Source organism: Stegostoma tigrinum, chromosome 41, assembly GCF_030684315.1.
Source record: "Stegostoma tigrinum isolate sSteTig4 chromosome 41, sSteTig4.hap1, whole genome shotgun sequence".
Lineage (NCBI taxonomy): Eukaryota > Metazoa > Chordata > Chondrichthyes > Orectolobiformes > Stegostomatidae > Stegostoma > Stegostoma tigrinum.
Genome location: NC_081394.1, coordinates 4914590 through 4940813, shown reverse-complemented (window position 1 = coordinate 4940813; position 26224 = coordinate 4914590). Strand labels below are relative to the sequence as shown.

Genomic DNA, 26224 nt, shown 5'->3' with positions numbered 1-26224 from the left:
GTTCATCCAATTTTTTTTTAAAGTTTTTAATTTGCTGGGATGAGGAGTTGAGGGTATCAAAGGATGTTAACAAACTCCAACTCATGTTGAGTCAGTACTGTGTATTTTTGTTTGGCAGAAATCCAGGAAATTAGTGCAAAGTTGATCCACTTTGAACTTGAAGGTAGAGCTGGTCCTAAAATGTGCAAAGTTGCACTGTAGATCTTGGGACACTTGGTGCAATCCACGTGAATTAGTAAAATTACCCGAGTGTAACCAGCAAGGAGAGTTGAATTCTGACTCTGCCAAGAAGGGAGATAGCGTCCAGATTTCACGTGTAACTTGACCCATCAAGTGTCTTTGATTGACAGTTTGGTTTTTTGATTGAAGGCGATTACTAGTGAGGGGCATTTGTTGACCATTGGTTAGTTTGGTTTAATGGGACTGGGGAAAAGGCCTGCATCTCTAATTGCCCTTGAATTTGGCTTGTGAGGGGCACTTTTTAAGTGCAAACATTGTTACGGATCTGGAGTCACATGTAGATGAAACTGGGTAGGGAGAGGGTAGGGTGCATATTCCCCCCCCCCCCCCCCCCAAATGGGGAACCGGTTGGGTATGTGTGACAACTGATGATGGTGTTGTTGTTTTGGTTAGACCTCGAATGTTTCTTAATCGGATTAAGGCTCTACAAACCAGTCTTCCAGAGGGATCCGAACCCACCGTTCCAGAGGCTTCAATTTAAAAAAACAACCTAAAGAACCGTGGATGCTGTAAATCAGGGACAGAAACTCTGGGGGTTTCCCCCTCCCCTCCTTCACAGATGCTGCCAGGCCTGTTGAGCTTTTCCAGCAACTTTTTTTTTGTTCGAGGGTTACCTGTCCAGTGATAGTCCAGCGATCTGTCACCACCTTTTTATTTCCTGTGTTTTCTACAGCGTGGAAATGGGCTTTTTGACCTCGGTGTCTTTTTTAAAAAATTTCGCTCTTTCCTTCTCTCAGATGATGAGCATGGATTTGGAAGTTGAGGGAATTCTGGAAAGGCTCCTGGACGCCGTGAATCGCGGCGGGACAACGGCAATGGCCGCTCTGGTGCAAGCAGAGAGGAGGAGGATCGAGCAGGTGACGGTCGACGTGGCGGTCACCGGCCCCTCGCGGTGCGGCAAGTCCACCTTCATCCACTCGGCCATGGGCTTCCAGGACGGCGACGAGGGTGGCCCGTCCACCGCTCCCGGCCCGGGGGCGACCAAGCCGGCACCGTACCGCCGGCCGGGGTTCCCGTGCTGCGCGTTCTGGGAGCTGCCCAGCGTCGGCGGCGGCGGCGGCGGCGCCTTCTCCCCGCGGGGCTACCTGCGGGCGGTGGAGGCCGACCGGTACGCCGGCTTCTACCTCCTGTCGCCGGGCCGCTTCACGCAGCAGGCGGCGGCCCTCGCCGACGAGCTGAGGCGGCTCGGCAAGCCCTTCTACTTCGTCCGCACCAAGATCGACGCGGACGCCGGCGGCCGCGAGGACCGGGGGTTCGCCAGGGCGTCGCTGCAGGCCGTGGCCGCCGGTCGCTTCGCCCGCTTGGACCTGGAGTACGCTGTCGCTCGCTTCTTCTGCGTCTCCTGCCACGAGAGCGAGCGGTTCGACTTCGCGGCCTGCATTCGGGCCCTGCAGCGGTCCGCGCCTCCGCTTCAGCGGCACGCCCTGCTGCTGTGCCTGCACCACCTCGCCGACAAGATGGAGCTGAAGAACTCGCTGAAGGAGCTCATCCCGGTGGCGGCCGTCCACAGCTGCGTCGTCGACCCCGTCGAGGTCGAGCAGCTGCCCTACCGGGCCAACGTCGCCTTCCTGTGCGACGAGATCCGTCTGTACCGCCTGCTGCTGGGCCTCGACTACCCGGCCCTGAGCCGGACGGCCCGGCTGGTCGGCCGGCCCGCCTTCGTCCTCTGCGACGAGATCCAGACGCGCCTGGCCAGGGAGCTGACCGAGAAGGCCGTGGCGGACGAGCTGCTCCGGTGGACGGAGAAGAACGTCCTGGTTTCCCCCGGCAACGCGAAGTGGATCCCGCTGCTCGGGCGCCTGCCCGGCGGGGAGCTGTCGGGCACCTCCACCATCCGGCTGCTGGACGCCATGCTGGAGCAGTTCATGGACGACGTCTACCGGATTCGGAGGAAAATGGCGGACGTGCTGAGGGGCGACTGACCCGGCGGCCCGACGGTTAGTGGGACGGGGCAATGGGAATGGGAATGGGAATGGGAAGATCCCAACTGCAATAGCAACCTCCCGTGTTGTACACCCTCAGGGTTTTCCCTTTTTTTTTTGTGTGTGTGGGGGTGGCAAGTGATTTTAGAACATTACAGGCCCTTCGGCCCTCGATGTTGTGCTGACCTGTCATACCGATCCCAAGCCCATCTAACCTTCACTATTCCATGTACGTCCATATGCTTATCCAATGACAACTTAAATGTACCTAAAGTTGGCGAATCTACTACCATTGCAGGAAAAGCGTTCCATTCCCTTACTACTCTCTGAGTAAAGAAACTGCCTCTGACATCTGTCCTGTATCTTTCACCCCTCAATTTAAAGCTATGCCCCCCTTGTGCTCGCCGTCACCATCCTAGGAAAAAGGTTCTCCCTATCCACCCTATCTGACCCTCTGATTATTTTATATGTCTCAATTAAGTCACCTCTCAACCTTCTTCCCTCCAGTTTTGTTCTCTTTGCCCCCTCCCCTAATCCATATGCTGCCGTAGTAGAAGGAATTTGCCACCGCACCAATGCTTTTATTTCCTTGAAGATTAAAGCTTGGAGAACTCTTCCTCACCTCCCAAGGCAGTTCTGTTGCAGTGATTTTTAATGAGATTTTTTTTCCCCTTTTTCTTGTGCAGATTGACAACTTCCAGTTAGGTATCCGGGGCGACGGGACCATAAGCGAAGGTGTGCTGTCTGTGTGTGTGTGTCTGTTCAGATATTTATTCTACTGAAGTCGAGCTACTTGCTGATAACTGCACCACTTCACTTTGTTCGTTTCGTCACTGTTAATTCAATAAGCCTGAGCTATCCACCGATCTGTTATTTTGCACAGCCCCAACGTTTATTTTTAAAATCCCTGTTGACTTCAGATGGATTTGTAGCGGGGGGGGACAACTTTCTCTAACCCCTCCTGACCCTTTTCTTCCAGGTAGACTCAGTGACTACTTTACCGTCAATAACAGTAGATGAAAACCCCATTGTGAACTGATGGCTGCCTTTGTTTTTTTAAATAAAAAGGTGAATAACACGAACACAAACCAATTCTAAATTATCTCAATTTAACAGACTTGTGCCCACAGAACGAAACAAAAGGGTTCTGATTTCTCAGGAGGGTTCGAATCCTGTTTTTTTTTAATCCAAAGCACACTAGGCTCAACAAAGTGCCAATATTTGGGGAGAAGGACAGATTAGTGTATGAAAAGAAATTCTTCTGGGAATGCTGTTCCCTAGAGGAGGAGGTATTGCAAACAGGCTGCTGTGTGGGAAGAGGAAACATAATGTGTGATGGATGTATGCAGCCGGAAACTGAATTGAGAAAGGAAATCTCTGAAGGGGACAAAATAAAACAGACCATGATTTCAGACTGATATGAGAGCTCAAGATTTGAATAAGGATGTAAATGATTGGTTTTTTTGCGAACCAATTTACAGCAGAGAGTCTCATTTTGCTTTTCCTAAGCGTCCTCATGTAAAGAATATAACTGACAGAGTTTGCATGTAACTTGCTGTTTTATTATTATTTATTTGTATCTAAATCTTAATTGAATTATGAAATGTGTACATGAATTATCAACTGATTTACTTGGTGGTTTCACTGATTTTTGGATGGTAGAGCAGAAACTCTTGAGAATGGCTTCAACATTTTGCTAACTGCAGGAAGTGACTTGTACACACTGTGTGTCTATGCCTGCAACTGGAGTGGACTTTTTCCTCTGTGTGTGAGGGGGTTGCTTTAATAAAATGGAGTAACTGGTTCTGCATCACTGTTCTAGAGTTGGCTGCCTTGTTTCTTTTTCCGACCCAGCTGCAGTGGTTCCTGTTTCTGGGCTGTAAACAGTCTTAGGTACAGGTTGTTTCTCTAGCCCTGGATAACTTCAGAAACACAAATGTTCAAAACAAACCCACAAGCATTAAGGTGGTCTTTCTGCTGAGATATTGATCTGTAACCCGAATCGAGGCAAGCTGATATTCATTTTTTTAAAATTAAGAATACAATTGACCCCTCTGACTTTTTTTTAAAGCAGGTATTGTTCCAAACATTACCTTTTTTTTGGGTTGAACCTACATGTGCCTCTCAATCCTTCTACCAAATATGGTAATCTGTGTGGCCCCCCCTCCCCGAATGAGATGCCACCACCCTTCTGTCTCTGGGATGGAAATGATCTATTTAAGTGTTATGTGGTGCGCTTCTGCTGTTATCTATGAAGGGCCAGTGAGAATCAGCTGCCCCTTGACATTGGGTTACTGTTATTCAATTGGTATTTGTCACCTGTCGCCTATAACCACTGGCTGTCCTGGTAGTGTATGCTGCCAGTCGATAGAAGTGGGTCATCACTTCTCTCCTTCAGCTAGAGGTTCCTTTTTTTTTGATGGTATCAGTATTGTAACCAGGGGTCATGTGACTTCTGACTTTGTCCACCTCCGTCGCACATCCCACATCAAACTAAACTAGATCCACCTGTCTCTGCTGGGACCATATCCCTCCAAACACCTTTGTGCACTTATTCAAGTGTCTTTTTTTCCAATGTCGTACCATCTATGTATGGCTCCTTTTGTATCCTTGAGGATGGAGCTTTCGCTAGCCTGTTGGTCACCGACCATCAGTTGCCCGAAGACCTAATGCTCATGGAGCTCTGTTTCTCTTTATTTTGAGTGGACCGTGTAAGGTGAAAGGATTCTTTCTGATTTGGACCCTCCATTTTATGGGCTTCACCGAACTGTGCTTTAGCATCCTGTGGCTCAAGAAAATTAGAGTTCTTTTTGGGAGACTTTCTTTTTGGTCTTAGTTACTCTTCCCGCTGACTTGCTAGGTCATGTCAGAGGCTGAGGGGTGGCCTTATGGAAGTTTCTAAAATCATGAGGGGTATGGATAAGGTGAATAGCCAAGGGTTTTTTCCCTGGGGTGGGGGAGCCTAAAGCTAGAGGATGCGGGTTTAGGGTTGGGATTTAAAAGGGACATGAGGAGGGATAACCTTTGTGCAAAGGGTGGTATGTGTATGGAACAAGGTGCCAGAGGAGATGAAGGCTGGTATAATTACAATATTTTTAAAGGGGATTTGGATCTTGACTAGGGAGGGTTTGGAGGGAGGTGGGACTAGATTAATTTAGGATATCTGGTTGGCATTGACAAGTTGGACTGAAGGGTCTGTTTCCATGCTGTACAGCCCAGACTCTGTGGCACTTGAGATGTTCATGTTGCTGTGGATCTGGAATCCCATTATAGGCTAGACCAGGTGAGGATGACAGATGCTCTTACCTTGGTGATCCAGATGGGTTTTTCTGATACTCAACTGAAGGGCAATAGTAGAATCTTTTAATGGTGGCGGTGGGGAATCTAAAATTGGCAGGATTGAACCTAGGTCCCCAGAACACTAGTTGAGTTTCTGCATATGTGGTCTGGTAATAATACCACATGCATTGAGCACAGAGATACCTATAATAACACCAAACTGCTTCCATAGAGACAAGTTGCTTCTACTACTTACAGTGAGCCTCCACAGCAATTTAGGGGTGTTCTCTTGAAGTCAAACCAGCCCACGGTGAGTCACTTGGTTATGACACAGACAAACAGGAATGAGTTTATTCAGGAAGTTGGGAGATAGATCGGGTTGGAAACATGTAGAAATGAATGGCAGAGAGAGTTACAGAACGGTGGGCTCATCCACCTGTCCTTTTTAAAACACTACCTGACCCGTAACGCAGAGTCTGCAGATGATGCATTAAACCTATCCAACATCTCTGAATCCATTAGCCCTGGAGTGGAAGCAAATCTCTTTAAAAGGTTAATCAAACTTTTTTTTTTTAACCAAGTAAAATTTTTGTAATTCCCTCAGGGGTTTTCACTTGAATGGTTCAGCTTTTAACAAATGCAGAACTAGAGTATTCTGTAGTAATCCATCTCAGAAGCATTAATATTTCAGCTGTAAAGAAGCCTTTGCTGTGGGTTTAAACAGTTGTCATAATCCTACAGCAAGGAAACAGATCTATCAGTCCAACCAGTCCACACCGATCACGTTCCCAAACTAAGCTAAGTCAAAAATCACACGACACCAGGTTATAGTCAACAGTTTTGTTTGAAATCACAGGCTTTCGGAGCGTAGCTCTTTTGTTTTACCTGATGAAGGAGTAGCGTTTTGAAAGCTTGTGATTTCAAATAAATCTGGTGTTGTGTGACTTCTGACTTTGTCCACCTCAGCTGCACCTCCACATCACACTAAACTAGTCCCACTTGCCTGTGCTTGGACTATCTACCTACAAACACTTCTTATTTGCATATTAGTCCAATATCTTTTAGCTGTTGTAACTGCACCTGCATCCACCACTTCCTTTTGATGTTAATTACATGCATGCATGTGCACATGCCCACACGCAAACACGTGTGTTTATGAAAATGCCCCACAGGTTGTCTTAAAATCTTTCTCCTCTCGCATTGAACGTATGTCCCCCTAGTCTTGAAATCTCCAGGGAAAGGCACCCTTTCATTCACCTTATCCATGCCCCTCATGACCTTACAAACCTCTATCAGGGTCACGTCTCAACCTCCTACACTCCAGTGGGGGGGAAAAAAAAACCCAGCCTCTCTTTGCAACTCAAACCCTGCATTCCCAACAACATTCTGATAAATCTTTTCTGCACCCTTGCCAATTAAATAAAATCCTTCACAAAACAGGGTGACCACAACTGGACACAATACTCCAGAAGAGGCTTCACCAATGTCTTGCACAACCTCAATGTGATGCCCTAACTCCCATACCTGAAAGGTCTGAGCGATGAAGGCAAGCATGCTAAATGCTTTCTTAACTGTCCTGGAAGCGGTTGAGTTTTTGTTTTGGAATGTAAGCAGGGAAAATCAGGATACACTGCCTTACTGGGATGACAGGGAGCGTGTGGGACTTGTTACCAGAGGGAGTGATTGATGTTTATATCCAACTTCCCCTTTAAATGTACAGGAAAGGAAGGAATTGAAAGATATGATGATGGGCTGAGATGACACAGAGGTGGGAGGAGGTTTGTGTAGACCGTTAATGACAGGCGGATTGGCCTATTTTTGTGCAGCAGTCTACCCAAGAAATAATACCCTTTTAAATTCATCCAATAAATTTGCCTTTACGTTTTACAAATGGGTAACCATCTTACTTTGGATGTTAGAAACTTTTTAAAAAGCCAATAAAAATGAAGATAGAACAGGTTTGTGCACGATAAGAAGCTCAATTGCAATTGCGCCACCACAGCCGTTGGCTATAGATTGGTTGTGACGGAAGGAGACCATTCAACCCATCAGGTCCATCACTGGCTAACTGCAGAGAAATCCACACAGTCCCCATTCATCTTGCTCTATCCCTGTGGCTCTGCAACTTTCAGAGACCATCCAATTTCTTCTTGGTCTCTGCTTCCACCATCTTCTGAGGTAATGAGATCCAGCTCATTATCATTCTTTCTGTTTTAATACAAGAATGTCCCACTTCACATCCTCTCTATTACATTTGTTGCCCTCTAAAACCTAAATCTGAGTTCCCCTAGTCTCTGTTGATGGGATTAACCTTCCCCAAGCCTACTTTTCAGTCAGCTTAGGTTTATTGACAGGACACATGCGCTTAGCCACTCCTCCTAAAGTCGTTTGAGAAGATATGTTCCTTTTTGGTCATCTTAATGACTTATAGTAAGATGTTTTCTTTATCAGGCATCTTAATGCGCTTGAGGGATGATGCGTACTTTCTTTCTTGGTCGTGTTAATGACCCTTGAGGTCCAAGGGAGGGGGCCAGTCCTGGCGGGAAGGGCCGAACAACCGTCAGGATCACGTGGCGTCAATTCGAAATGTGATCGTTGACCGCGCCACGCGCCGGTCCGCGGAGCCATCTGATTGGACCGCCGCCCGCCGCCACGTGGTCAAAGCCGTGGAAGCGCGCGTTTGGATTGGGCGGGGTGGACTCCCCGACACGAGGCTCTATAAAATGGAGCGGGACGGTGAACGCGGTGCCAATCAAAGAGAAGCTGTTTGAGTGAGCCGCAGTGGTACTAAGTGGAACATGATAGAATAGCCATCAAATACCAAAAAGAGGCACGTTGTATTAAATATAAAACTTTTTTTCTCATAAATAGATTTTTTAAAATTGAAAAGTGCTCCTAAAACAAAAGGCAGATAAGATCCCATTGGCATGCCAGTTTGTGTAGGGTCAAAGGTCAATCTCCCAAACAGCCATTTGCTCCAGGATGGTGCTAACTCAGGTTTCTCTGACCGCTAGTCAGCATTACTGAACCTCAATGAGTTTTACTGTCTGTGGGAAGACGGAGACTTCCCAAAGAGATTACCCAAAGAGTGAGTGGGAAATTCCGATTACGTTTTGATATGAAGTCAGCAAAGTGTCAGATCTGAGAGGAGCAATCAACAAGGTGAAATAAGACGGCTAGCGATTTGGAGCGTAACAGGTTCAGGTAGGATGGAAGGATAAGAGTTAGGCGCACAATCATATTGTAAATCATGCCTATGGATAAAAGCAAACTGTCCTAATATCAGTTGGATTTCTGTTGTGATGGGCATCAATATATTAATGGTGGAGGACTGCATATAGTCTGGGATAGTGGTAGTGTACAGGGCATTGAGGGGCAAGCATTCTTGGTTTATATTCAGGATAATTCCCTACCGCGCTTTGTGTTCCTTCCAATAAGAAAGGCAGCACTATTATTTGGGAATGAGGTGGGGTTGGTGGACCAATGTCAAGGTTCTTGTGAAGGCCTGGTTTTTCAGCCCCATAATGCAATCAACAAACGTGGAATTAGACTAAACCTGGAACAGATCCGGAAATGACATATTCCTATCTTGATAGACTTGATAACGGAGTAGAACAACAATCACTTCATCGGAGGCTGCCCTGATAATGTTACCTAGCATGGGGACGAAACGTCTGTATGATAACCAGCCAGATTGATGAGCAAGCGAACAACCTTGGAGCCAAGTCAGTGGGCAGCATTTAAAGAACAGTGACCATTTGATTGGTAAAGTTTATGACGATGAAAAGTGACAGCCTAGAACAAGAATAGCCAATTGGCAGAGACCGGTCTTCACTGGAGCAAGAGAGGAGCAGGGCCAGATACATTGGAACTGAAGGTTGGCAGAAAAAAGATAGTGACTGAGCAATGGGCTACCTTCAAAGAGGAGGTGGCTTAAGCGCAGTCAAGCTGTATTTCCTCAAAAGAGAAGTTCCTGGATGGCAAAGGAGGTTAAAAAAAAGTAGAGAAGAAAAAGTGTGCTTTTGACAGGTGTGGGTTTGCAAACTATGCAGAGTACAGAAGGTTTGGAAGAGAAGTGAAGAAGCGAATATGAGAAGCAAAGAGGGATTATGTTAAAAAAAAGGTGGCTAATAGAAATGGAAATCCCAAAGTCTTCAAAAGCACATTAACATTAAAAGGGTGGAGTACGTTCAATTAGGGATCAAAAAGGGCATTTACACATCTATGCAAGTCCACACCCGAAATGTCAGCCTTTCTGCTCCTCTGATGCTGCCTGGCGTGCTGTGTCCATCCAGCTCCACACTGTGTTATCTCATGCAAGGGGCATGACTGATATATGTAAATGAATAATCTTTACTTGCAGGGCAGATGCTGCTGAAGCCATGGTGACAGCGGCGAAACCTCCATTGCTCAAAGGGATTTGACTTGATAAGGAGGAGACATTGGATACGCTTTTAGTACGTAAAGTTGGTAATGCACTGGGACTGGATGAGATGCATCTAAGCATACTGAAGCAAGTGAGAGCAGAATTGCAGAAACAATGGTGATAATCTTTCAATCTTCACTGGACTCTGAAGTCATCATCGAGAGCTTTGGGTGGCATGCTGGCTCAGTGATTAGAATTGCTGCTTCAAGGCACTAGGGGCTGGAGTTCAATTTAAGTCTCGCGTGACTGTGTGGAGTTTGCACGTTCTTTCCGTGTCTGCGTGGGTTACCTTTGGGTGTTGCAGTTTCCTCCCACAGTCCAATGATGCAGTTTAGGTCGATGGGCATTTTCCCACGGCCAATTGTGTCAAGGGATGTGCAGGCTAGATGGGTTAGCCATGGGAAATGCTGGGGTTACAGGGATAGAGTCAGGGGGTGTGTTGGGTCTGGCTGGGATGGTCTTCAGAGTGTCACTGTAAACCCAATGGGCTGATTGACCTGTTGCTACACTGTAGGGATTCTGTGATTGGAGAATTCCAAGCATGCTACGCTTGTTTAAATAGGATGAAGGATATGCTCAGCAATCGCACGAGTCAACTTAAGTGTTGTAGAACCTTCATCAAAACAATTACTAAAGATAGAATGAAAAGCCATAGGAGGAAACATGGTTTAATTTGGAAGACCCAGCATGCATTTGTTAAGGAAAAATCCCATCTGTCCAATATGCTGGAGCTTTTTGAAAAGATAACAGACAGCACTGATGAGGTAATGTTGTTGATCTGGTGTATCTGGACTTCCAACAGGCATTAGAAAGAGTGCCACACAACAGTTTTGTGAGCATCCAATAGCTCTTTGTAGCTCATCCAATAAAAAGGATAGTAGCAACTTTCGATACAAAATTATCTGATAGAAGAGGAAAGAGTGTAATGGTTAATGAGTACTGAAGGAATGTTTATAACACAGTTCCCCTAGGGTCAGTTAGCTCAGTTGGATGGACAACTGGTTTATGAAACTGAATGATGCCAACAGTGTGTATTCAATTCACACACTAGCTGAGGCTACCACAACGGGCTCTCCATCTCAATGTGTCCCCTCACCTGAGCTGTGCTGACCCTCAGATTAAACCATCGCCAGACATTTCTCTCTGATGAGAGTGCAGGCTTATCTGTTAGGACTATGGTGACTTGGCCTCAACTCCCCATCCCGTGTAAATACTTTTCTGATATATGAATAACCTAGATCTTAGTGTGCAAGGAACATTTTCAAAGTTTTGTAGATGAGACAAACAGTAGTAATGTGTGCAGTATTCTAGGATTCATTAATAAGAGCATGAGAGTATGAAAGCAGGAAGGTGATGCTGAGCTTATACAGGACATTAGTTAGAACTGAGCTGTAGTATTGTGTACATTCTGGGCACCACTCTAGGAAAAGATGTGAATATATCAGAGAATAATTCCAGGGATGGAAAATCTCTGTTATGAAGATAGATTGAAACAATTGGGGCTGTTTTCCTTGGAGCGGAGAAGGCTTAAAAGGAGATCTGATAGGTGTTTTCTAGATCATGCTGTGTCTTGATGGAGTGGAAGAAACTGTTTCCATTCCTAAGAAGATCAAGAACCTGAAGGCACAGATTTAAACTGCTTTGCAAAAGAAGTAAATGGGAGATGTGAAAAATTGTTTTCATACTGTAAGTATTTCAGATCTAGAATGCACTGTCTGAAATTTGGTGAAGGTAAGTTCAGTTAAGGCATCCAGGACAGCATTGAGTGATTATTTAAGTAGAAACAAAATGCAGGATAATTGGGAAAAAATTCAGGAGAATAGCTGTTAGTCAAAACATTCAGAGAGCTGGAGCAGACCAGATGGGCCAAGTTGTTTCCTTCTGTATGGAAACAATCCGTGATCTTGGGAACATCAGTTATCACGTGCCACTGAGACTCTGAGAAGTGAGGGATGGCCAAACTGTTCTAGAAAGCTGTAATCAAAATTCTGTTTGTTACTCTTTCAATGAGAGTTGATAGATGCTCATGGATAGAAATGGATGGCTAACAGGAAAAGGTACAGACATCAATGGGTCATTGTCAGATTGGCAAGATGAAATGAGTCACATGCCACAGGGATCAGCACAGGCCCGCAGCTGTTTATAGTTTATGTAAATGATTTAGACAAAGGGGCCAAAGGTTTTGTTGCAAAATCTACAGATGAATAAAGATAGGAAAGTAAGATGTGATGAAGCCACAAGCAAGCTACAAAATGACATAGATTAAGTGAATGGGCGAGGATCTGGTAAATGGAGTATAATACGGGAAAATAAGAAATTGTCCATTTTTTAAGGAAGAATCTAAAAGAAGCAGGTTCTGTCAATGATAAAGAGGTTGCAGAGTTCTGATGTGCAGAGGGAAATGAATGGCCAAGTGTATGAATCACAAAAAGTTGGTATTTAGGTACAACAGGTAATAAAGAAAGCTAATGGAATGCTATTCTTATTGCCAAGAGAACTGAATGCAGAAGTAAGGAAGTTGTGCCTCACTCATTCATAGTATTCGTGAGAATACATGTGACGTACGTTGTTTTAGTTCGTTACTAGAATGTACACATCTCTAGCTAAGTCAACATTTATTGGCCATCCCTAATTGCCCTGGTAAGCTTGTGAGCTGCTTTCCTAAATCACTGAAATCCTTGGAGTACAGGGGCTTCTAAATTACTTCTATGTAGGGAATGCCAGGGTTTTTATCCAGTTGTAATGAATGGATGGCATTATAGTTCTAAATCAGGATGGCGTGTGGCCTAGAAGGTAACTTGTTGTACACCCATGCATCCATTTTGTCCTTCAAGATGATTTTGAAGGTGCTGTAGTGCATCTTATAGATAGCACACATAGCTGCTAATGTGCACCAACACTAGAGAGAGTGAGTATTGAAGATGGTTCATGGGGTGCCTATCAGTTGGGCTGCTTTGTTCTGGATCATGTTGAGCATTTTGAGTATTGTTGGAGCTGCATTCATTTGAGCAAGTGGGGAGTATTCCATCACGCTCCTGCCTTGTTGATGATGGATGGGCTGTGAGCAAATAGGAGGTACATTACTTGCTGCAGAATCCTAGCCTCTGATTTGCTGCTTTAGCCACATTAATTATATGGCTAGGCCACTTCAGTTTCTGATCAGTGGGACATCTAGAAAGTTGATGGTAGAAGATTCAACAATGGTAATGCAATTAAACATTAGGAACTTTGGTTACATTCTGTCCTATTGGGGATCATTATTGCCAGAGACTTGTGTGGCACAAATGTTATTTGCCATTTATCAGTCTAAGTATGGATACTGTCCAGGTTTTACAACATATGAACGCGATCACTTCAGTATCTAGTGTATTGTGAACAATGCCGAATATTGTGCAATCATCAGTGAGTAAACCCCACTTTTGACATTTTGATGGAGGGAAGATCATTGATGAGGCAGCTGAAGATGATGGACTTATAACAACCACAATCATCAACCTTCATACTAGCTGGTGCCAGAGGCGCACTGATGATGTTACCCAGCACCGTGATGAAATGTTTGCAACCAAACCCACCGGCTCGGTGAGCATGTCTACAACCTCATCCACAACCCAAGCTACAAATCTTCTTGAAAACCATAAAGGGCTGTTAAGTCTATGTTGTGCCAAGGTTGATGCTGGGTGGTCCACCAACATTTTTTCCTTTCTCTAAATTTTAAAGTGGTTTGATACAATTGAGTAGCTTGCTAGGCCTTTTCAGAGTTCATTTACTGTTAGTTTGGAGTCACATGTGGGCCAGACTAGTTAAGAATTCCCTTAAAAACGTTAGTGAACCAAATGGGTTTTCAGAACAACCAACAATTGTTGCACAATGATCATTTTGCTGGCTTTTTAATTCCAGCTTTAATTGAATTCAAATTTCACTGCCTATCATGTTGTGATTTGAACCAATGTCCCCAGACATTAGTCTGGGATTCTAGATGATTGGTCTACTTGCATTACCATATGTCACCACCTCCCATTGATGTAAGCGGTACTACATGCAGAATTGGTTTCCCTTTTTAAGGAAGGATCTAAATGCATTGAATGCAGTTCAGATAAAGTTTACTAGACTGATACCTGGATTGAATGAGCTGTTTTATGAGAGAATGTTGGACAGATTGGGCCTGTATCCACAACAGTTTAGAAGCATAAGAAGCGATTTGATTAAAATGCATACGATTCTGAGGGATCTTGTCAAGATGGATATAGAAATGATGTTCCATCTTGTAGATAAATCTAGACCTTTGGGGTCACTATTTCTAAATAAAAAGGTGTTTCCTGTTTAAGACCAAGAGAAGGCAATTCTATGTCATTCCAGTGATTATAGGCCTAATCTTCTCAGCTTTTCCTTATAACACAAACACCTTAAACCCAGGAATAAAGCAAGTGCAACTTCTTTAAACTGCCTCCATTGGAAGTATATCCTTCCTAAAACAGTGTTAATTTTCCTTGTTTGAGCATGTTTATAAGTCGAACAAAAGGGTTTGCTCCATCAGGCAAGATTTGATTGGGAAGTAAATTAAAACTCATGAATTGACAGTGAATTAAGTCATCTTACCTTCCATTCTTTTTGCTGTGCATTGTCTATAAATTAGGGCACCTGATCTTTTGCCCATTGAATGCTCAGTACTGATAAAACTCAGAAAAAGGACGATGAGGCAACGAGATTCAATGAGGGTTTTGCTATCAATCTTCATTTTCTGCAATATCATTTTCAGAGGTAAGAATTCCTGATAATTCATCAATTGGGAAAGTTTGTTTTTTAGATTATTAAGGCTTGGCATCACTAGATTATTAGCTGGAGCAAAATGTCAGTTCTATCAATTCGCAGGGGATTCATTAACTGTGGTCCAGTTGGTACCACTTTTACCTCTGAGGCAAAATGGACATGGCTCAAGTCTCACCTAACATTTAGACATAGGGCGAGTTGACTTTTTTGTACAAAAATATGGTTGGTTGTTGTATGGATTGTCTCAGTTGCTGATTGCCAGTTGTCCCAAATGTCAAAATGTGAGTAGAGTTTTCAGAGCAGGTTGCTGGATCATGAAGTGATAGTCACTAGTGTAGCAGAGCATAAGATTTTTAACAGATGTATGAGAATTACAAACCCTTAGTTATTCGTTAAAACTCTATGATGACAATTCAAAATGTGGCAGGTACATGAAAAGGGCACTCAGTAATGTGCAAATAGGAGGTGCATTACTTGCTTTGCCACACTTTGGACATTGTTATCATTGCATTGATCTTCTTCAAGGTTTTAGCCTGCTGGGTGATGCTCTGCAAAGCTGAAAAAAATAAATATTTTCATTATGTGCTTCCATCACAACGAAGAACCTTCAGCACAAATTGTCACCAATAACCTGCTGTGAAAAATCTCCAAACAGCGTTCAAAAACAAATAATTGAAATCAAACAATGCACTGCATGTAAAAAAAAGTCATCACATTCTCTTTCCCACTGTTAACGAATCATTTTTAAAACATCTCTTTTCCAAACCAATCAGTTCTTCCTTGGACCTTACTCTTTCTCTATAGCAAGCTTTTGAAATTTATTGTTTAATGATGAAAACATTGCCTCTTTTCACCATCAGTTGTGGAGATAATTCAGGCTGTTCGAATGTTGGGTTTATCCCAAGGGACCAAAATATAAAGGATCAAATCCCATCTGAAAGAACTATAACCAGGCCTGGACCACCCATTTTGGGAAGCAAGCAGTCATAGGAGGGGTTGCAAGGCACATTCAAGAGAATGATACCCTGAGGTAAAACTGTGTTCAGAGGGAGTTTGTATTCCTCCGAGTCTGGAAGTGCAAAAGTCATCTAATCTAATCATCATTCTGTGACGATTAAATAATTCAATAAGCTTGATAGCATGAAACTGTTTTCTCTGGTGAAGGCAGTTGGGATTTGGTGGTGGAGTCCAGATTAAGTCAACAGAACCTTAGAAAAAAGTCTGATGGTTCAAAATGTTAGGAAGCAGCTTGTCACACAGAGGAGTAGAAATCTGGAGGCATACTCCTTGAGATCCTGGGGTTGACTGTCATTCCTCAACTAACATTACTAAAAAAGATGTTCTGATTCTTATTACGTGCTGTTTGTGAAAACTTGGTGCATGCTAATGGTTGCAGTGTTTCCTACATTAAACTGTGCCTCAAAGCGTACATAATTGATACAGGGGAGCTTTCAGACAAGGTGCTGTCGAATTCTTTAATCAATTCTGATGACATTGATGACAGCCAAATATTTATTAGGTTCTTCTAGAGTAAAATCATTCAGGCTGACAGGAAAAATGATCAAATCTTAAACTGTGAGGATTTTGGATTATAAAATATTTGGTCAGTTGGGATCATTGCAGAAATGTAAGATCTGTTTCCAACTTACTGGTTTCTTGAAGAATTTCTGATTAGTTTGCTCTGATCTATTTCATCCTGTTTGCTCTCCTTTGTTCTAGCATTTGCAATCCAATGCAAGAAGTGTGTGCCTCAGATTAGCCCCACATGTAAAAACTCTCACTGCTTCAATTCTAATAGGTGCTTATCTGAATTATCGTCTGTAAATAACAGTAAGTAAACATGTTTTATTATAGAATGATGTATTGAGGAGAACTTTCAGCTCTCAAACAGGCCAGTCAGTACATCTACTCCATTTATACTCCCCCTAACTTCCCCTGAGCCTCTCTACCCTGGTAGATGCTTGTGTTGTCACGGTAATCGAACAGCTTGGCTTGTATTCCAGATATGGCCTTTTAAATCTCCCTTTTGGGCTTAAAAGTTCTGGACCAGATATCAATGACACACACTATAGCTTGGATATAGTCCTCTCAATGTGGTATACCCTTATCACACTATAAGCAATAGTACATCATTCTTGCTTAGATGTCTCACATACTAAGGTCTGTCTCATTAACACATCTCCTGATGTTATTTTGATGCAACTGCCCAAACTGGTTTACTCCTTTTTCTAAGCTTTTCTTTAGCCAAGTTATTTGTCTGATCTTGGTCTCTCTCTCTCTCTCTCTTTAGAATTCAAACTTTTTATATTCCCCTTCCCTTCGTTTTTCTTTCTCTTCACTTTCCAATTCAAACTTTCTTAGTTCCATTTCTCTTTTCCTTTCTTTCTCCTGTCATACCAAAGCTCTTTTCTTCTCTTATGTTTCTAACTCGTTTTTTTTTCATGTTTCACTTCTAGCTGAATTCTTGCCAATTCTAGTGGTGCCATATCAATTTCAGATTTCCCTCCTTTAACTCTTAATACTGGGCAATCATTGAAGCATCCCAATCCCTGAAGGGTCTTGGTCTTGTTTCTACTTTCACCATATCCACAAATTTCTCAGTGTACCCTTAGTCAAAGATTTCAAGTAGACACAATTATACTTTCCAGGAATGCAGTCCCTGAATTGATGTACAGCTGGGCTTTAAATTTAGTGCCGTTAGTGTGAATGTCAGCAAGCTCCAACAATGGTATGCACTTCTGTTTCTGGCAGCATGGTTCCATACTGTTGGTGTCACTCTGCATCTCAAACCAGCCACCCAGTCAACTGAGCTAAACTAGTACCCTTATGAAGAATGTGTAGAGTCATGTCGAGATGATGTAAGTGTAGTAATGTCACTGATTAGTAATTCAAAACTCCAAGTTAATGTTCTGGAAACATTGTTTGAACCCAACTATAACAGATGGTAAAATTTGAATTAAATTAACAGAAGTGGAATTTAAAAAGGTAGCCTGATAGTGACTGCTTGGTGATACTTTTAAAAACTCATCTGCTTCACAGATATCCTTCAGGAAAGGAAATCTACCATTCTTACCAGTTTGACTTACATGTGACTCTGAACACACAGCATTTTGATTTACTCTTAACTGCCCTCTGAAGGCCTAGTGAGCCCCTGTGTACCAAAGCAATTTGGGATGGGCAATAAATGCTAGTCTAGCCAGCAATGCTCACAATATGCCCTTGAACTAATAAATATTGCTCACTTGGAGAGCAGGGCAAATGCAACAGCTCGAACAGCCTTCTGCTGTGCTAATAATTCTGTGACGATAATTTTTGATAAGACTTTAATGACAGAACATCATTTTTTTCAGGGTCATTCATTGTCAGGACTTGTGCCAACAGAGCGAATTGTGGCGCGTCCATAAACACGGGTATTGTTAAACACAGTATCATATGTTGCAAAAATGACCTATGCAACACACATACCATGCCAGGTAATACCATACACTTACATTGCAATTAGATGGTTGTGTTCAGCAGGGGAGGACTGTAGCATTTGTCAGTCATAGTTCAGGGTAGCACTTACTCCTTTTTGAGTCTGGGAATTGTGGGTTCAAGCCCTAATCCCTAGACTTGAGCACCCAGACTGGTTTTATGTTGTGGTATAACAGAGCTGCTGCATTTTGCTTAGGTCTTTCATAGCAAGGTTGGGTCTGCTGTCTTGGTGGGTATAAAGGACTCCACTGCCACTATTTTGAGGAAAATTTTGAAGGGTTAATATCATCCTGAGGTAAAAATCTGAAACCTAAGAGCAGGAAAACATCATTAGGCCATCAAGCCTCTTTTGCCATACAATAAGATAATGGCTACTCTGATTGTGACCTGAGGTACAGCTCTTACCTGTTGCCCCGTAATGTGTGACTTATTCCTTGATCCAAAACCTATCCAGATCAGCTTAAAATATTTAATGACCCAGTCTTCACTGCAGTATGGAGCAGGGAATTCCAAAGAGTGAAGCGGGAGATTCCCTTTCTTTAAACTGTGCCTCCTAGTCTGGACACTCACTTGAGGTTTCCCTTTCTTGTATTTCAGTAAGATCACTTCTCATTGTGCTGGGTGCTAATGAGTATAGGCTCAATCTGCTTGACCTTTCCTTACAAAACAACTCATTCATCTCAGAAATCAACCAAGTGAACCTTCTGCATGCTACCTCCAATTCAAGTGTGTCCCTCCTTTGTAAAGTAACATAATTGAATTACCGCAATGATGTTGGGAGCTTGCTGGATTGTAACAATATGGCAGTTAATGCATTTTAAAAATGCTAAAGGACAACAACTCCTTAACATACCACAGCTGGTGTCATTAGAAGAAGTTTGGTCACATCATTTGAAATTTTCAGTGCACACTTCCAAGTCCTCCAGTCTACTGTAGTCTTATTTGGAGGTGGATTGGGGTCAGATTAACCATTCACATTTCATATAATTATCCACCATGATCTAATATAGTGTTCACTGGCAACATGGCTTATATGGATCTCTGCTTCTTTGGAAGGTGATACAAAATGGTCATGGAGCATCTCCCAGTTTAGTTTTTGTATTGCGTGTGATTGTTGGGTAGTTCCCTCTACTCTGTGATAGGAGGTTATAGGTTCGGCCGGCCCTCTGGAATCTTAAGCAGAAAACTCCAGGGTGACTCCAGGACAGTACTTTAGGACAGGGAGTGGGGCACTATTGAAGGGTCAGTAATAAACGAGCACTGCACTTCTGATAGGTCAGTACTGAGCGCCGCACTGTCAGAGGGTCAGTGTTGAGGGAGTGCTGCACTGTTGGAAGGTCAGTGCTGAGCGTGTGCAGTGCAGTGCTCCCTCAGTATGGACCCTTACCATTGAACTGCTCACTTAATACCAAGCATCCAGATTGCTGACCTTCCAACAATGTAGCACGTGCTCATTACTGACCATCCGCCAGTGCGGCATTTTCTCAGTACTGATCTATCAGAAGTGTACTGCTTCTTTACTACTGACCCTTCAATTGTTGGTGGGTCAGTGCTGAGGCTGTGCCGCACTGTCAGAAGGTTGGCACCAAAAACTTTTGTTTTTGCATTAAAACTATGACTACACTTGAAAATATAAATGACTTGTGTTGGAAACTGCGTTGAGACGTGAGTTTAGAAGGGGTAATATAGAACTGCTGAGTATTTCTTTTGATTTAGAAGGTGAATAGAATTGTTTTAATTCACAGCTCTAACACTGGTCTGATTAATAACAGAGCGTAAAAATGGCATAGAATGCTATGGGTGTACTGACAACAATTGTCGTGAGAATTTAAAGCCCATTGCTTGCACTTCAAATCAGAAACTTTGTGCCTGGGGTTACTTCAAAGGCCCATATAGTCGTAAGTACTCATCTTAATCTCTGTTATTTATGAAATTGCGTCATGTTATTAGCAAACTGGCAATTGCTTCAAAACTGTGTAGAATAAAGCAATGCTTTGCAAGGTGAAAGCACACATCGATAGCAAACCTGTTTGCTCCCAAGACCATTTTGAGTCTGTGCAATCAGCCATTTCTGTACTTAATCTCCTGAAGCAATGTTCTTTGGGAGTCTTTCCTGATTCTGACCACCTTAATTTGAGCTTTGTGCCCAGACATGAATTCACCTTGACAACTCTCAGTTCCGTCCTGATGTACTGCTGTCTCTTCGCACAGCAGCCCATTATATCCCAGCAATCAATCTGTATCCATTTCTATAACCCATTATTTTAATCCCACAACTCTTCAAACACACATTCGTTCCTTTTTAATACCTATATTATTGTTTTACATCGTTTAATCATTATTTCCTCATCACTCACTGATCTTAACATGAGCTCCTCTAAAATTCTGCTACTTCAAACTTATGCCAGCCCCCATTTATGCATTAATCATTCTCCTTGTTGCCTGGCCACCTACTGGCTCCCAGTTCTACATTGGCTCCATTTTATAATTCTCATCCTTGTTTTCAAATCTCATCTCCAGACTTCTGGGTCCAAACATAATCTCCATCATGGTCCACATCTCTCCTGCTGTCTGCAACCTCCTCTAGCACTTATATTCACCCTTTCGTTGTAATTTCCTCCAGCTCGTACACCCATCCCTATCTCTGTAACTTTCCCCAGCCCGCACACCCCTCCCTATCTCTGTAACCTCCCCCAACCCCTACATCCCCTTTGCTATCTCTGTGACCTCCTCCAGCCCCTACACTTCTCCCTCTCTCTGTGAGCTCCTCCAATCCCTGCACCTCTCCCTATCTCTGTAACCGCCTCTGGTCCTTCAAACATTTTGAGATCTCTGGGTTCCTCTGAATCTGCCCTCTTGACCATATCCCAATTTCCATTGCTACATCGGTCATAGCCTTCATTCACCCTTTATAGGCAGAATCAAATATCATTGAATCATCTGAAATGCTAACAGGTCCCAATCCCAATCACTGAGGATATCTTGCTCATTAATGCCAGCATTCATGTCCATTTGCATTCAAACAAAGCCTCCTGTAATGGGACTGCTAATCCAATATAATATCCGCAACTTCCCAGCCTTTTAGTTGTTGGGCCTGGCACAACAAGGAGGCTCAATTTTTGTTCTGTCGGTGCAGAGCTGATTAACTAGGCACTGCAAAAGACATCTTGGCACCTCCTTAACCCTCTGAAACCCCCAACACCCACCTCACACAAAGGAAACTTCTCTCCCCTGCCTATATCTGTACCTTTGCTGTTTCTCCCTCTCCTGGCAAATTCCAGTCCCCTTTCCCCTCCCCTCTCTCCTCCCCACCACGTGACCCATCTTCTTGATTACTATGAAGGTTTACCTGTTAATTGAAAGCCAATCTTAGTACAGGAACAGGAGGAGTCTATTTAGCCCCCTCCTTGAGCCTGTTACACAGGAACAATAGGAAGCTCCCTTCAGCCTCCCCTTAGCGCCTTACACAGGAACAGGAGGAGGCTATTCAGCCTCTTGAACCTATTAAACCCAGAATAATGGAGGCCTATTTGGATCTCTCAAGACCATTACACAGAAATGAGAAGAGACCTGTGAATACTCTTTCTCCCTGTTGAAGAGGCAGATGCCCCTTCAGGTCCGTCCAGCTTCTTACACAAGAATGGGAAGAGGTCTGTTCAGCCCACTCAAGCTATTTGCAGCTAAAGAAATGCATCCTAACGTGCTCTGCTTAATGTTTTCCTTAACGTTTCTCATTTTTAAGGGTTTGCTGATCTGCTTTGGGACACATCTATAAATAAGTCAACAAATGAAGATCAAGGTATGTTATCTGAAGCTCACTGCTATTTTCTTTTCAATTAAAGCCCTCCGTCATTTCCATAGTGACAAAATATAGAATATTATCATTGGCCTTCACTGCGAGGCCTAGCCATAATTTGCAGTCCTGACAGTGTGTTAATCTTTCAGATGTTGAAAGTCGTTCAGTCCGTTTCCCGTTTCGAGGCTGTGTGAGTACGGAGGTTTGTGGGCTTCCTATTTCATCTCTTGATGAAATCAGCTGCTGCTGTGGAAACTTGTGCAACAGGAGCACCAGCGCACAGCACCACGTGCTGCTCCTCCTGGTGACAGGACTCCTTCCTTCCCTCAGGATGCCCATGTAGGTGAAAATCTGAAAGACTGCAGGCTTCGAATGGCCAAATGAAATCCTGACAGGAGGATCTGGTCTGAAAACCTTTTTGAAGGACATGAAGATTGAGAAAAGATCTTACTCGGTGTCTTTCAAGCCCTCACTTCTTACCAGAGTGATTGCACGCCCAGTGTTGGTACTTTTAAACTAAAACTTGTACTGGAGGAGACATGGCAGCCAACTCACATGCAGCGAGCTCCCAGACGTAACATTATTTCCTTTTAGTGATATCAGTTTAGGCTTAAGATGCTACACCCAACACCTGCTCCTGGCAGGTCGTCCAAACTGTGACTACGAAAACTTCTGTATTCACCAGAGAACAAGAACAATAGCATCAATTTGGAAATTTACCCAAAGGACCTCCAACAGTGCGGCGCTCCCTCAGGACTGACCCTCTGACAGTGCACGCTCCCTCAGGACTGACCCTCTGACAGTGCGGTGTTCCCATGGTACTGACCCTCTGACAGTGCAGCATTCCCACAGGACTGACCCTCTGACAATGCGGCGCTCCCATGGTACTGACCCTCTGACAGTGCAGCGCTCCCATGGTACTGACCCTCCGACAGTGCAGTGGTCCCTCAGCACTGACCCTCCAATAGTGCCCGCTCCCTCAGCACTGACCATCTAACAGTGTGGTGCTCCCTCAGCACTGACCCTCTGACTCTGCGATGCTCCCTCAGCACTGACCCTCTGACTCTGCGGCGCTTCCTCAGCACTGACCCTCTGACAGTGTGGCAGCGCTCGCTGACAGTTGAAATTTTTGGAATTTTGTTGTACTGATATCTGCAGCCATGATTCCTACATTTTGACAGTGACTCCTCTGCATAAGCACAATTATTTGTCACATCCGTAGGTGATAAAAGGTACTTCGGAAGTGCCGGTCTCTTACATTTGGGACTTGGTGAGTTGGTTGTTGGAGTGGAGAAAAGTGGCAAGTCATGTATTTGTGACACCCATTAACCTTCTTCACACTGCCCGTCTGAGAGGGCATGACAGAGACAGCTTCCACATTGGCTGGTGGCCCTTGTAGGACAGTTGCAAGCTGTACAAGATTTTCCTCGGTGACCGTGTGCCATTTAATCCATTCAGCTCACTGTTCCACATGAGACCTCCAGCTTGGCCAATTAAATTGGCGTTAAAATAGCATTTGTCTTTTTATCCATAGGTTTTCCATAGAGATTGTTGCAGGATTTCTCTAGGTTTGACCACACACTGGTGAAATAACACTCTTTGTACCATTTGGAAACAGCAATTGCTTTATAACTTTTGAGTCTGTGTATAGACTTGAAACTTCAAATGTGAATTTGATGCTTTACGCACAAGGTATTTTGGAAATGAAATGAGTTGTTTACCATTGGCTGTGCTGTATTCCTTTGGAACTGATCTCTACATGTTGTGATTGAATGGTATCACTGTATCCCGTTCAATACTTGCTTTGGGAACATATTGAAACTTCGTTGAGATTTAATTTCTTCCTCAAGATAAGTTCACATCTGCATTGGTCTAATGAGAATTGGCAACATTCTCAAACAGAAGTAATAATGGCTGTGATATGAGGAAAGGGTGGGCTGAAAAGCTTTTCCAAGAGCGTGCAATGTGCAGAAATGTTGGCATTAATTGAAATGGGGTGGAGTGTCCATGACTTCTTGCTGCATCTGTACAGGGTCTTAGTGACACTGGACTCCTGCTGAGTGAGGTACTGAGTACAGTTCTGTACACCTTACTTCAGAAAGGATTGCTTTTGAAACAGCTCAGAGTAGCTTCTCCAGACTGATTCTTGACATGAGGGTTTTACCTTTTGGGGAAAGTTTGTACAGCTTGAGCTGAGACACATTGGAATTCAGAAGTATGTGAGGTAATCGTATTGAAATGTTGTGGATTCTGTGAGGGGCTTTTGACAGGATAGGTGCTGAGTGGGTGTTTCCTCTTGTGGTTGAACCTAGATTTATGGACCTCCCATTAAAGCAGAGGTCAGGAGCAATTTTGTCTCTGAAATGTGATCACATTTGGACCCCATCCCTCACACAGCGGTGGTGGCTGGGTCATTGAATATGTGCAAGGCTGAATTAGACAGATTTCTGATTCACAAGGGAGCTATGTCTTTCAGGGGGCAAGTGGAGAAATGGAGTTGAGGCCTAAATGAGATCAGCCATGATCTTATTGATTTGGCAGAGCAGATCCAATAGGACAAGTGGTCTGCTCCTGCTTCTATTTCTTATAATGTTAAATTAGGATTTCCAAACTTACAGGAGGACTATATTTCAATGATGGACTTCTTGGGGTATGAAATACATTAGGACGTCTTGAGGTGCTAGTAGCAGAGTAGAAGTGCAAGTCTATTGCCTACCTGTTGTAGCCCATGTTAATTTCTATTTCATAATTGTTCATTTGAATTGTTTTAGATGTTAGAGTCTCTACATGGTATCTGTGTGCCTATCTGACTGTGTGTGTTTACGTGTGTCTGTCTGTCTCTGTATGTTTGCATGTCTGTGTTTCAGTGTGAGCATGTATCTGTCTCTGTTTGTGTGTCTGTGTTAGCATGGTGGAGATATGTTTACCTTGCATCAATATTTCTTGCATGTCTCTATCTCACCCAGCGTGGAGGAGAGGTCCTTACTACCTACTGCCCAGTTCTGCTATCCTTACAGCAGTTTGTATTCCATTCCTTGCGGAAGTGATGAGTACATTTGATGAAAGATACAGTGCTACAAATAGAGTGTAGAGCTGGATGAACATAGCAGGCCAGGCAGCATCAGAGGAGCAGGAAAGCTGACATTTCGGGTCTGGACTCTTCTTCAGAAGGCTATAGAAAATAGCCAGAGGGAAGTTGCTATACCTGTACAGTGGAAAGTTTGCATTATCCAAACAGTGTCCACAGTTTATCAATCACATTACAGCCAATTCGCATTAACAAAACATGCATTATAGCAGAAATACCTGTCCAGTGTTGGTCTGAGGGAACAGCTGAGGTCCTAAATAAGTATACTGCCACTGTCACAGACTTCCATCAGTAAATATGTAGAGCACTGCATGCCAAAGAAGTTAATCTGAGTGTTCCCCAACTCGAAGCCATGGATAAACTGAGAGATCCACTCTCTAATGAAGTCCAGGTCTGAGGCATTCAAGTTGAATGACCCTGACCTGTACAGAAAATCTGGGTTTGATCACTGCAACACCATCAGGGACACCAAGAGACAATAAAAGATTAAGCTAGAGTCCCAGACTAAGCACACAAACATGTGTTGATTGTGGCAAGGCTTATACAATATAATGGGCTACAGAGCAAAATCGAGTAGAATCACTGACAACAGTGCATCCCTCCCCGGTGATCTCAATGCATTCTATGTACCCACAGTCACAGCCACAGATGTCAGATTGGCCTTAGGTCGTAGAATCCCTGTTGTATGGGAGTAGTTCATTTGGCCCATCGACTCCGCACTGACCCTCCTCCAATGAACATCCACCCAGACCCACTGTTCTACCCTAACCCTGTAATGCCTGTATTTCCCGTGGCAAATCCACCTAGCCTGTACATCCCTGGATACTATGAGCAATTTAGCATGGCCAATCCACCTAACCCGCAAATCTTTGGACTGTGAGGGAAAACCAGAGCACCAAGAGGAAACTCACACAAGCATGGACCGAATGTGCAAAGTTTGTGGGAAGCCAGGGAGATGATTGCTGAGCCCCTTGCTGAAATTTGTGTGTCATCAATAACCATGGGTGAGATGCCAGAAGACTGGAGGTAGGCTAATGTGCTGTCATTATTTAAGAAAGGTGGTATGGAAATGCCAGGGAACTATAGACTGGTGAGCCTGATATCAGTGGTAGGTAAGTTGTTGGAGGGGATTCTGAGGGACAGAATTTACATGTATTTAGAAAGACAAGAACTGATTTGGGATAGTCACCATGGCTTTGTGCATGGGAAATCGTGTCTCACGAACTTGATTT

At 43.7% G+C, this 26224-nt stretch overlaps 1 protein-coding gene across 12 annotated transcripts in view; it reads left to right on the top strand.

The window, feature by feature from the left end:
• The first annotated feature begins 811 nt into the window (after positions 1–811).
• LOC125448396 (interferon-inducible GTPase 5-like) overlaps positions 812–26224 on the top strand; it is a 58899-nt gene continuing 33486 nt past the window's right edge. For 3 of the 12 annotated variants that reach the window (XR_007246702.2, XR_009443097.1, XR_009443096.1), the window contains exons 1-2: positions 812–2177; positions 2849–2897. Coding sequence is in view for 4 of the 12 variants with exons in the window: in XM_048523693.2 (XP_048379650.1) it covers positions 921–2162 (1242 nt within the window). In the remaining 8 variants the exon portion in view is untranslated. Of the gene's footprint in view, positions 2178–2848; positions 3969–9804; positions 9895–14500; positions 14530–16353; positions 16452–17984; positions 18096–19880; positions 19997–26224 lie in introns of those variants that run through there. The other 9 variants (XR_007246704.2, XR_007246703.2, XR_007246708.2 and 6 more) reach the window with 9 other exon arrangements.